This window comes from Actinia tenebrosa, unplaced genomic scaffold (genome assembly GCF_029948245.1).
Source record: "Actinia tenebrosa isolate PJP-AT-01 unplaced genomic scaffold, QUT_ActTen_1.0 PGA_scaffold4__44_contigs__length_22323623, whole genome shotgun sequence".
NCBI lineage: Eukaryota > Metazoa > Cnidaria > Anthozoa > Actiniaria > Actiniidae > Actinia > Actinia tenebrosa.
Genome location: NW_028292581.1, coordinates 20,067,147 through 20,080,153, shown reverse-complemented (window position 1 = coordinate 20,080,153; position 13,007 = coordinate 20,067,147). Strand labels below are relative to the sequence as shown.

Here is a 13,007-nt window from a genome sequence, read left to right as displayed (position 1 = left end):
AATTATTTCATTACTTATTACATCTCCTAGGACTGTCTAGATTAGCTCCAATAGTTATTACAGTCAGACTATACCCTGAAAAGACGTTTCTAATTATATCTTGTAAATGTTCTTGTCATTTAATTCTACAAAGAACGTGCGTGATATGGAAAAACACCGTGCCTGATATGATAACGTATCAGCACTTCTCATCTGCTCGCGCTGTGTACGATAGGGTTTAGAGAGAGCTTGAGCATTTCTTTGCAGAATTAAATGAGAAACAACTCATCAGTAGGCTAAGCATCTGATACGCGGCTTTGGCTTCTTACTTGTCACTTGTAGTTTTTGCTCGCCTAAAGGCTCGCTAAAATACTTGACTCGTAAAAATACACAGCCACGGAGCATACCTTTGCCGACTAATTACTTCTAGGTACTAAATAAGATTAAACATTGTCACGTTTTGTCCATTGCTTAAAAAAATAAGAGAATCAACAAGCTTTACCTGAAGTGTTATTGAGTCTAAGCTATTCTGTTATCGTAAAAAACGAACACACAAACAAACAAACAAAAAAGAAAGGATGAATACCGAACCGAGAGGTAGGAAAATAAGAATAAATGGAATAATATGCATAATTCAACAAACCGGAATGGATAGAATAGTGACTAAATCTAAATGAAGTTGAATAGAATTAATTAAAGCAAAAGAAAATAAACTACTATCATATTTTTTTCTTAGTTGAACTGAATAAAAACACTAACTGAACAAACAAACGAATGGAACCGCGTAAGAACGTAGACGCGGTTTGGATTTCTCATTCACAAGTGAATCCTTTCAGGTGTTTTGGTTCACATGTCTTCCCTGGCTGCTAGATTATTTACTTTGAGCAAACAGTTATCTCCTCTATCCTGCCGGAGCTTTCAAAACCAAATGCAGTGGTTTTGTCGTGATCTGTGGTGATAAAATAATACTATATATATATAATTGAAAGACAGTGCAAGATAGAAAAGCGCGCGACTCTCATGAGGGGGACTTTTACTTCACCAAGTGCTGCCAAGGTTACAGATCCATTAATTTAGTTGTGTTATGAGAGAGAAAATTAATGTTTTTACAGACTAAGCTAGACATCAGTTTTTTAATTACTATTTCTTATCGTATGAAAACAAGATAAAGAACGATCAATTAGTTATTGAAAATATCGATATAAGATTTCAGCAAGGCTGCCATCACGCACGAGTTTAGATGATGGTATGCTTTGAATTTACAAGTAAACTACTTAGCTCCTCCCATTAGCATGTACACCTATGGTTACACCCTAAACACTCTTTACCCCTTTGCATAGTTATTTTACCACTATTCTTTTAAATCTTATGATATAATTATTCCTCGTAGACCTTTCTATACATTTACCATATATTCACATATTATCTTTGGTTTAAGTTATGGTTAGTTCTATGATTTTCACTCGTATTATTCTTAATAAGATATCGCACTCAGGAATTTACTATTTCCATTAGCCAATCAAGGCACAGCGATAATATTATACTGATTGTAGAATGACATGTAATTAGTTTTAGTTAGAAGAAGAGAAAGTAGAATAAAGATCCCGAGTAGCTCTACCGAGAGCGGTCCATCCCATAACAGTTGCATGGAAATACTCAGGAAATACGAAATTTTGTACGTAAATAATAAATTCGTCAAACCCAGAAAAATGTTTTGTCTTAAAATAAGAAAGATTAATGCATATGATATAAAAGTCTTCATGTTGACTTTTTTTTTTTTTTTTTTTTTTTGAGAATAAGCTTACTGTGAGTTAGTGATTTAGTGGGATAGGAATTATATTAAAAAACAAAAGAAGATTACTGCTGAAGCTGATCTTTTTCTTTTGTCTTTTAATGTATTCCTTCCTCACTAAATTAATCATGTTCTAATATCGTATGACAACGTTCTTGCAAGTAGGTGTACTTGCAGAAAGAGTGATTTAGTAATCGGTAGTTTAATATCAATCATCGATGGATATCTTTTCAAGGTATTATTAAGCGGCGACTTAACACCTGCTAGTAATATTCATTTGTTTGTTCTAATTCATTCATCTTCTTGTAAATTAATTAAGCTTGTATAAGTTTCAAATTAAGTTTTTACTGAAATAGCGAGTACTTGTTCCTCACATTTCGCTACTCATCAACCGTAGAACTATAGAATTACCTAATGTTTTACCGAATCATCTTGTCTAAATCCGAGTTTCGTTCTGTGTATTAACGCTTTTGTAGAACCTTTGCGATTCTGATCTTATTCGTCCAATTAGTGCTTTCTTGAAGTCCGTTTTAAGGAAAGTGTAAAGTAAAGGGTTCATAAGGGACGTAGCGAACCTCAAAAATAACCAGAATTCTGCAGCAGGAACTTCGATGCCCAAGTCGTACAGGACAGTGAAGATGAAATACGGAAACCACCCTAAGACAAACGTTATGATCATCAGAGCAAAGACAAGCACTGCTCGGTGTTCGCTTCGCTTGGACGCAACATCTTCTGAGACCTTGTTGGCTTGTAAGGACTCTGGGATGTTGTGTCTTTTGATTTTTTTGATCTGTATTCGAAGTACTGTGAATATCTTGGAATAAATAAAGATCATGAAGCAGAGGGCTGGAAGGACGATGCCACAGAAGGTAGTGAGACTGTATGATAGGTCGTACTTTACGGCCTGGGTTTCATTGATGACCCAGGATAACTGAATTAATACTACAGTAAGGGAGAATACCCAGACACTCCCCAGCACAACAATGATTCTTTTCTTGGTGACCAGTTTGATGTAGTACATCGGATAAACGATCATGATGAACCTCTCTGTCGATACGACCATCAAGTGAAGAATGGTCGATATGGCTATGAAGCGCGTCGCGAAATCCATAGCAGTGCAGTCCAAGTCCGCCGTGGTGTTGCATATTACAATAAGAGGAATAGCAACAATTGAGGCCAGCAAGTCTGACACGGCAAGGTACACTAAACAAAAGTTGGTCATCGTTCTTAGGTAACGGTTTTTCTTGTACAGATGAATCACTGTAGAGTTAGCTACGAATATGAGAAATGCCAAAATACCAAGAAAAATGAAAGTCACCTTTACCGAGAGACTAATCTTTGGAGAGGTTTCGCTGTTGCTGTCGCTGTAATTCTTCGCTAAAGAAGCAGAAATGTTCTTTTTTTTTTTTTTTTTTTTTTTTTTTGCTTGGCTAAAGTTTGCTTATCCCTGTGCTTTGAAATTCGTATAGTTTGATCCAAATTGATTCCTGTAAGAAAAAAAAAGCAAGTAACGTCACAAATGCGATTTCCCGCTCACTTAACGTTCTGTCGGGCTTGTGTAGCTTGAGGATGTTATTAACGTTTTAATATCCGGGAAATACTCATTTCAAGTCACCAAAGCTAAACAATCACTACTAAATTGTTTTGTAAGAAGTTTCAGCTAACACTCTTCCCAAACGTATAGTTAACCAATCAGGGAATTGTTTGTCCAGCCTTTAGAAAATAAAGAATGGTATTACAGGGAAAGAGATATAATACGTATAAAATAGATTTCGACGTTTCGATGACATCATGTCATCATTATCAAGAATCTAACTGAAAAAAAAAATTTACTTACGTAATATAAATATTATTTTTAGTTAGTTTCTTATGATGTCAGGATGTCATCGAAAAGTCGAAATCTATCTGTGTTAGTTTTTGTGATTAAAATAGATGGAACGGAAAAAAAATGGACGGTAAATCAAAATCGTCTGGTTCAAACTATAAATCGATTGTTATCAACTGTTGCGCGGGTCTCCTAACCCAGAGGCTATGGAAATATGCTCAGACTACACTTTAATTATTAATGCCTATTTCAAAATTTAAATGCACTAAACTCCAAGTCGCAAGTTGATTTTAGCGAAGACCCAAAAAATAATAATTATAATAAAAAAAGGAGAGCGGGGAAAAAAATTCGCGACAAGGGAGAGAACAGCCTGCATATCAAACAAACTGAATCAATCATTTCTCTTCGGCATGCATTTGATCGTCATAAGATTTGTTTTTAATTTTTTGCATGATGAAACTTCGTTATAAGAATAAGCTAAGAGCTTATAGATACTTTTAAACTGATTTTCATCAAAAAGAATATTTGAGTGAAGTCAGCAACACAAACCTTAAAATAAAAATAAAATACACTGTTAGAATCTAGAATAATCCGAGCACATTATAAGAAAAATACAGTTAGATTGACGCACTAGTTTTGCGAAGGGAGCGAGAATAAAGTTGTCCAAAATTCGCTCTGAATTAATTTGGTTCCACCTTAAAAGAGTTGAGTTTGTCCATGTTCAGGTTTAGTTCATCAGCGAGAGCGTTGCATATCTAGTTGTCCTGCACTGACGTACTGCGTACTTGACAACATTACTGTCATTACTATTATGCCCAAACTACTCCATTGAAAGGGAATAGTTAGGCATAGTATTATTCAGATCTGATTAAACTGCGATAAAAATTGTCTAAAGTGTCAACACGATCTTCCGGACAGCCGCCACTAATAGCTGGAAACTGTGTAAGCAATATGGATTTACTGTCTGCATAAAATGGTATGACCATGAACCTGAAAAAGGAATGGACAACGACACAGCAACAATCCTATGGGACATGCAAGTACATACGGACAGAACCATCACAGTTAATAGAAATGTGGGGTATGGAAACAAAAACCATACCTATTGTCATTGGGGCATGCACTGGGGCACTGGGGTTAATTCACAAAGGACTAGAACAATATGTCAACCATTTAAAAGGGGACATCTCTATCACAGAAGTACAGAAGATTGCTCTCCTTGGAACTGCACGCATCATTAGAAAAACTCTCATGATTACTTGATTCTTGATTTCTATTTTCCCTTTAAATTGATTTATTTTATTTTTTATTTTAATTACACCTTGTACTGTAAATATATTCTTTTATTCTTTTAATACTTCGCTTGTGGAAAAGTTTGAAAGAGGTGACATCAATGAAAAATGTTCCCGATATTTCAAGTATAGAGTCTGATGGTGTAATTCATCATGATCATGAATCGATAGCACACGTTCTCAACCGACACTTTGTTACTATCGGTGTAAAATTAGCAAACAAAATACGAAAAACTTTATCTGTTTTAATCAATAATAATGGAGATATGCCACCAACTACCAAGTTTTCGTTTATTCCTATTACTGAAGAGTTCGTATTAAATGAACTGATACATCTAAGAACTAACAAATCTATTGGGGGCTAGATAACATAAGTGCTCGTCTGTTAAAGGATGCGTCAAGTGTAATCTCTAATTGTCTGACTAACATTTTCAATTTCGCTCTCTAATTTCAAGTACTTTTCCATCAACCTCTGCTTCAACCTGGAAATGTGGTAAAAAGTAACAGCACTCTTCAAGTCTGGTGATAGATGTATCCCTGGAAATTATAGACCTATTACTGTATTACCAAGCTTGAGCAAGATTCTTGAAAGAGCTGTACACAGACAGCTATACTCTTACTTGAATGAAAACAAGCTTACTCCTCCTAAAAAGTTTGGGTTTAGGCCCAAATTGTCCACTGAGGTAGCTCTTGCGAACGTCGCCGATAAGATTATTTCTTACATGGACAATGGCTCTTTAACTGGTGCAGTATTTATTGATGTCTAAAGCCTTCGACACAGTGGACCACGAATTACTTATCTACAAACTGCGTTCTCTTGGTCTTGGTGACTTATGTGTACGGTGGTTCATCTCTTATCTTGGTAACAGAAGCCAAGTTACTTCTGTTGCCTCTACTTTGTCGTCCTCTGCTGCAGTGACTGTTGGAGTACCACAGGCAGTATACTTGGCCCTCTATTATTCTTAGTTTACGTGAACTACTTAATTAGCAAAGTATCCACTTCAAAGTGAGGTCGTCCTGTATGCTGATGATACTGTTTTATATTGCTTAGCCAAAATTGTACGTGATCTGGAACACAAGCTTAATGATTATCTGGGTTTGGTTGCACATTGGTTCAACAGGAATCTAAACTACTCACTATCAACACCTCAAAACGCAAATTTATGGTCTTTGGGAGTACAAGAAAATTGAACAATATTGGAACTGTTGATATTCATATAAATGAGTATACACTAGATAGGACAGATACATTTAAATACTTAGGAGTAATATTCAATCAAAATTTGACATGGCATGACCTTGTCGATTATTTAGTCAAAAAAGTCAACCAGAAAATTGGTTTGATAAAACGAGTTAGATATTTATTACCTTGTTCGGCACGTATAAGTAATGTTTAATAAACGAGCAGGAGTGTTTTATCGGGTATAAAACACGAGGCGTAGCCGAGTGGTTTTAGACCCGATAAACCACGATCTGCGGGATTATTGAACGGCTTAGAAAACTTATGATGTTTGTTCTCATTGTGTACCGATTTTTTTACGAAATGAACCAAGTTTGATAGAGAAAATCCAAGTTAAAGTTTATGCAAATGAAGACGAATCTTTATCAGATATAAAATCACCTTCATGGTCATGATTTCTATTGTGTTTTCTTCATGAATTATTAATGAGTTTTCTAAATAATGTTAGATTTATTAAACGTTTATCGTTTATTAAACAGTACATAATGAATTAAACTTAGATTATAAAAAAATAACATCAGTCGATAGTTTCAAGAATGGATCTCTTAAAAATATTTATTAGCTTTTTAATATTTTGTATATATCATAAGTCTTTTTAGATCACTCTTTTATATTTTATAACTTTACATTTTTCTTATCGTATTTAAGTTATCTTTTTATGCATATTTTTGTTTATTCATATTTCTTTAATTGTATTATTGTAATATTACTCGCTGAAAACCACGTCTAGTGAGTAGGTTTCCCTCAATAAAGATTATCAACACATTCTTGTTTTCCCAAGGCCCATGGAATGGACTCGGTAAACTAAGAATTTTGTAAGCAAAATTAAAGCAAATTGTAAATAAAGATAATGGTAAAGATAATAAAATAATAATAATGATAATAATAATAATAATGATAAAATAATAATAATAATAACTAAACTTAGAGGTAGAGTACGCATCACAGAGAAAACAACAACTATCACAACAGACGAAGGACAAACTCAAATAACTAAGTGTCAACCAAGACACACCAAACCGGCGCTCACGAAAGAAACAGAAGCTAAGTTTGAAGACGAAATAAAGCAACAAGCATGGGTAGGCCAGTATCTAGTTAGACAATGGCAATACAAAGATCTAGAGAAAGAAAGTTATAACATCCCTAAGATATGGAAGAACATTCCTGACGTCGTTTACAGTATACACACTACTAGTATCCTGCAACAGTTACTGACAACTAACTGAACTAAGGTATATCGTAGAAAGAAGGAGGAGATCTAAGATGCAGGTTATGCCACGTCCAAGAAGAAACAATACAACACTTGCTATGCGGATGTTCTGCTATCGCACAATCCCTATACAAGGCAAGACACGATCGGATGCTACGCCCTATTTACCATCAAATCATATCGTCCTATGGGTTCACTAAAGATGAAGATCTCAGACACCATGGCACAAACAACCAATACCAAAACCTGTCGTAAAGAACAAAAAAGCAAAGATACCCTGGGACATTCCAATACATCTGAAGGTTGCACCAAAGAACGGAGCTAACAAGCCGGACTTAGTGATAAAGGACAAAGAGAAGAAGACCTGGTTGATCATTGAAGGAACTGTTTGTAATATAGGCATAGTATTAGCTTGTTAGACCTATAGAAATCTGTACTTTTAGGCACGGCACAAATCTTAAGAAGAGTACTTCAGCTCTCAGGAGCCGGGTAGAATCTCGAGCTTAAGGTTAATCTATACCAGCAAAAGAGTTGTAATGTTCTTATTTTGCTGTGCAAAAATATAACAATAATAATAATAATAATAATAATAATGATAATAATAATAATAATAATAATAATAATAATAATGATAATAATAATTCCTTTAGAAATTTTTATTTGAATTTTATGGAACATTTAATAATTTTTTGAATTTAAAATTCTTTTTTTTTTTTTTTTTTTTTTTTTTTTTAATTTTGGTCTCTTATCTGTATTTATTTAATTTTTTTCTAGCTTTCATCGTCATTCCTTTTCAACTGTAACTGTCATTGTTAGAGTTTAGTTGATGCTGTGGTTGGTTACGGTTATCCGTCCGACCAAAGCTTTATTTTTCACTGGGCATCCAGACATTTACATTGCCTCATAATAATAATAATAGATAGTGAAAGCTTTGCATAGCTTCAAATGAACATACATCTGATCTGCCTTGATGTAACTGGGGAATTGCTTAGATATATAATGTATCCGCAATTTCACTAAGAACAATACTTGTAAAACGAGTTAAAGTCGAAATAAACAAAATAATAATAATAATGATAATAATAATGATAGTAATAATAATAATAATAATAATAATAATGACTTTGTTTATCCTGCAGAAAAGAGTTTTCACAATAAGGGTTTGGTTTTTCATTGGCAAGTGAACTCAATATTGTGGCACCAGCAAAATACAGCAAAATATTTACGTGGTTGAAAACGAAAAATATAAAATAATCATAGCCATTAAACATGTCTTTGCATATTATTTCAAATTTTGGCCAACAACTGAGCTCCAAGATTTCAACAATATTAATCAGTAAGACGCGAACAACGCCTTGTTTGGGCGTCTAAGAAGCACGTACAAAAATATTATGATGTGGTAACTGATCTAAAGTTGTCTATATAAATACCTTGCTTTTGCTTGTATATTATGTTGTGTTAGATATTCTTGTGTCAAATCAACCACAAATCCAACAAATCCTTTTCTTAACGGTCAGACACCACTGTCAATCGCCAATCACCGTCTGTCAGTACTCTTTTCGTGTTTTCGTTTTTAGTATGATATTTATGACATGCACTAGAAGCACTGGACTGACATTAAATAGCGAAAAAAGGCGCTCTGCAATGGCCAGAAATTTAATTGAGTGTAGTCGTTGAGTCTTCACTCGATCGCCAACAATACTATCTGACAGTATTCTTATTTTCGTTTTTAGCTTATTTATCATATATACATTAGGAACACTGGACTGAGAGATAAAATAGCGGAAAAAGGCGTGTAATTAAAAAGAAAAAGAAACCTCTCATTCGCTACTCCTATCGCAAACCACCGTCTGCCAGTAATCTTTTCGACTTTCTATTCATTAGTTTGATTTATCATTGCATTAACAAGCTCTAACCTGCATGAGAGCAAATGGCGGTAAAAAGCCAAGCTTGTGCTGTGATTGGTCAGAGAATTAGAAGTCCCTCAATTAATTAAACTGTCTGAGTCATGCCAGTCGCTCGCCTATACCTTTCAAGCAATCTTTTCGACTTTTTAGTTTTCTATTTATTTTTAATGTTACTATCACATTAAGGAACACTCCATTTTCGGATACTCTGATCTCAGTGGGATGTTGAGAGAACCATCTAGAAAAAGCAGGAGCGAAGCATAGGAGACAATAGTTTCCTGTAAACCAAGAACTTTAATTTGCATGGCAAGGCAGCGCAACGGCTCTGTTCAAAGTCGGCGTGATTGACTTTAAGTACTCATTCCCATGGTGCAGTTTTTCGAGAGTTTTACATTATTTTTAACTCTCCTTGAAATTATCCTCAAGGGCTTCTTTAATTGTGAAGTACTCATTAAGTATTTTGTTCTCCATAAGATTCAGATTCGTCAAAAATGACCTCTCTTTGCCAAATTACTGTGGATTACAGAATTATCACTTCACAGTTCCCTGCACCATCTTGAAAGATAGCCATGCATTTGCATCGAAGCGATACGAACGGTGACCTTGCAATGATAGAGTTATGTGAATAATTGTATAATAAGGTGTTAAAAAAGGTCTTTGTCATTGCAAGCTCACCGTTCGTCTAGCCTCGATGCAAAGGCACGGCTGCCTTTCAGGACAATTTAAAAAAAAAGCGTAGGTCAACACCATCACGCTATATGTGCAACACAGATACGCATAAATCATCAGTTTCATGGCATGTTTATTCCGTAAAAGTAGTTTTCTATCTCAATGCGCTTGCAAATGGTTAAAAATGTCTATATATATATATATATATATACATATATATATAGACATTTATATATACTTTTATACACATATATGTACAAATATATGTGTATAAAAGTATATATAAAACGCTGCTCTACACTAATGATGCTCTATAACGTGGATAACTTAAACAACGTAAAAATATATGTAAATAATTAATTAAATTCTAATTTGAAAAAGTCATTTCACTGGTCCATAGTTTTTGATATGTTCTGGTAGGACGTTCCAGAGTTCTATTTTGAATAGTTTAACGGCCCGCTATATGAAGTACAAGAAGATTAACTCTGAAAACATCCTCCAAACGACGTAAAATAAAAATTCACTAATTGAACAAAAACAGTTTTCTTAAATTTGCATTTGATTAAATATTTATTTACCAGGACTTGTATAGAAAATTGATTTTTGTTAAAAGATTTTTCAACGGCGATTTTTTTTTTTTTTTTTTTTTTTTTTTTTTTTTAATTTATTTTCTAGAAATATGTTTTGATCTTTTCTATCAAGGAGGACCAAAATCAAGATTTTTAAATGAAATAATAAAAGGACAACGCTATCGTATTTTCATTATCAAAGATGCCTGAATGCAACTACTCTACAATCGATATAAAACCAAACTATTTTTTTTTTATTTTGATTGCTTAAAAAATTTTCCCTTTGTTACTAAAACCTATTCGCTATCTTACGATAGTTCTGGTTTTTTTTCCGCTGAAAAAAGCAAACAAAAAATTCATATTAAAAAATCGAAAATTAAAATATTTTTAATTGTATTCGTTGACCTCTTCATATATTTTATCAAGTAATATTTTATGCCTAATTATTATTTTTTCATTCCTTTCCATTTTAGGTGTTTTAAAAATCCATATGCTGGTTTAGAAAAAGTTTTAATTTTCTTTTCGAATATAATTTCTTACCTTTAGGCTATTTGCGGATCGTTTTTCAAGCAGTAAAGCAGCAAAGTGCACACAGATGGTTTAGGATTCAATTAAAAGTAGTAAATAGATTCAAAAGCTTTTTGTTTCATAAGATATACACTACTAATATATTTTATTCAAACCGAGTTAATTAGACATATACCTAATACAGTCATAGAAATTTAAAACAATGAACCCCATTGGTTTATCCACCTCTTGCATGTCGTCTTGTGTCTTACGACTATAAGAAACATTGAACATAAGGTGCTCTTGTTTTTACTACGGTATTCTTCCTTCCTTCCTTCCTTCCTTCCTTTCTTCCTTTCTTTCTATTTCTTACTTTTTGGCAAGCTGTTTTCCGTCCTATTATTATTCTCTTTTACGCTTATATACCAACGCCGGAACGTACAAAGAGGGGAAGTTCTCAATGATTCGCTGTAGGGGAATATGCTCTGAGAGAAACCTGAAGAAATTTTACTGTCCTGCGAGTACCATACAGAGTTTGTTATTACTCGAAAAACAATCCAAACGAAAAGAAATGTAAAAAGGAAACAAAAAGAGAGCTGCAGCACCACACTGAGAAAAAAAAAACGACTTGACATTTCTTCGCCCGAGTCGATTTTAAAATTGGCGTGGCTGAACAACACCGTTCACTTTGGCACACCGGCGTCTGTCAAGAACATGTGAAAAATGTGCGGGGCAGATGTCAAGCTTCTATTCGAGGGGACTCAGTATGAATATAATAAACAGAAAACACCATGGAAAGTGCTTGAACGATCTTTATTCACTCGTTTTGCATCAAAAACTCGAAGACTCGCTCGTTCGTTTTTTGATACTTCACAACTCGTTAAACTGAATCGTTCGCGCCCCCTTTTCATTAAGTCATCTTTATGGAATGAATGGCTTCCATATATGGTGACATACACCTATTTCAATAAACGATCGATGTCATCGAAAAAGCCGGGCAAAAGGCGATAGGTCAAATGCGCCGACATGGAAAGGATTTCGTTGAATACAAAGAACCTTAAATCAGTCTCAACACTAAGGTCCATGTTCTTGATGAGAATAAGAAGCAGAAACACAAGTCATTCCAGCTATTCTTGGATCTTGGAATGACCTATCTCCTATCGCTTTTCGTCTATCGCCTATTACCTATCGCCTTTGGCGATGACGACGTTTTTTGAAATAGGTGTATATGAAGTGAATAGTTGAATGGTAAAATACTTTATGTGGCTCGAGTGATGCATCTTGCGAGAAATCAAGGCTTATACTTCCAATACGCTAAGGATTGTGATGCAGTCATAGGACTGAAGCATTTGAGTTTATTTTTCATCATTTTTGTAAATTGAGACAGTGCTTCCTATGAGAAGACAAATTTGCAATAATAATAATGGGGGTTCTTATATAGCGCATTTTCACATTGTCTCAGTGCGCTTTACATTGCAGTGAAGGACTTTACGGGCTGCATATGAATGCGCTATATTATAGCAGCCGTGCAGCTTACAATCATGAGTGATTTATAACCTTTCTATCTATAAACCCTGAGTAAGACAATGATATTTTATACAGGATGTTTTATTTTCCCAAAATTCTTTCGTATATTTAATAATGCCTCCTTTGACATCAATGGGAGTATAAACCTTGATATCTCCAAGATGCATTACAAACAGGCACATTAGCAAATCGATCATAGATTTACATTGACTGTCCTCTTATTGATCATAGATGAAGTTTCTAAAACTCAAGTAGAACCACGAGCGCTGCGCAGCTTACCGTGGTTTTTGAGCATTTTAAGACGTCATCTACGATCAATATTAAGGGCAAAGGCAATGGAAAGCTATGAGCGAGCGCGATCGATTCGTCATAAGTGTCTTACCTCTTGTTGATAGCTAGCTGTCAGCCATTCAGATTGCGAGAATACGCTCTGTTGCCGTAAAAAATATCGATAGCACATGCTCAACTTTTTGAACAAATCTGACATTTG

At 34.4% G+C, this 13,007-nt stretch overlaps 1 protein-coding gene and 1 long non-coding RNA gene across 2 annotated transcripts; both read right to left on the bottom strand.

The window, feature by feature from the left end:
• Positions 1 to 1,957: 1,957 nt before the first annotated feature.
• On the bottom strand, positions 1,958 to 3,087 carry LOC116296496 (histamine H2 receptor-like). The gene has a single exon (XM_031704517.2). The coding sequence runs from the start codon at positions 2,991 to 2,993 to the stop codon at positions 2,208 to 2,210; it is 786 nt and encodes a 261-aa protein (XP_031560377.1). The 5' UTR covers positions 2,994 to 3,087; the 3' UTR covers positions 1,958 to 2,207.
• A 78-nt stretch (positions 3,088 to 3,165) lies between these two features.
• On the bottom strand, positions 3,166 to 11,083 carry LOC148907438 (uncharacterized). The gene is made up of 2 exons (XR_016121098.1): positions 11,024 to 11,083; positions 3,166 to 3,258 (listed from the first exon to the last, which is right to left on the bottom strand). It is a non-coding gene; the product is annotated as an uncharacterized LOC148907438 (long non-coding RNA).
• Positions 11,084 to 13,007: the final 1,924 nt, after the last annotated feature.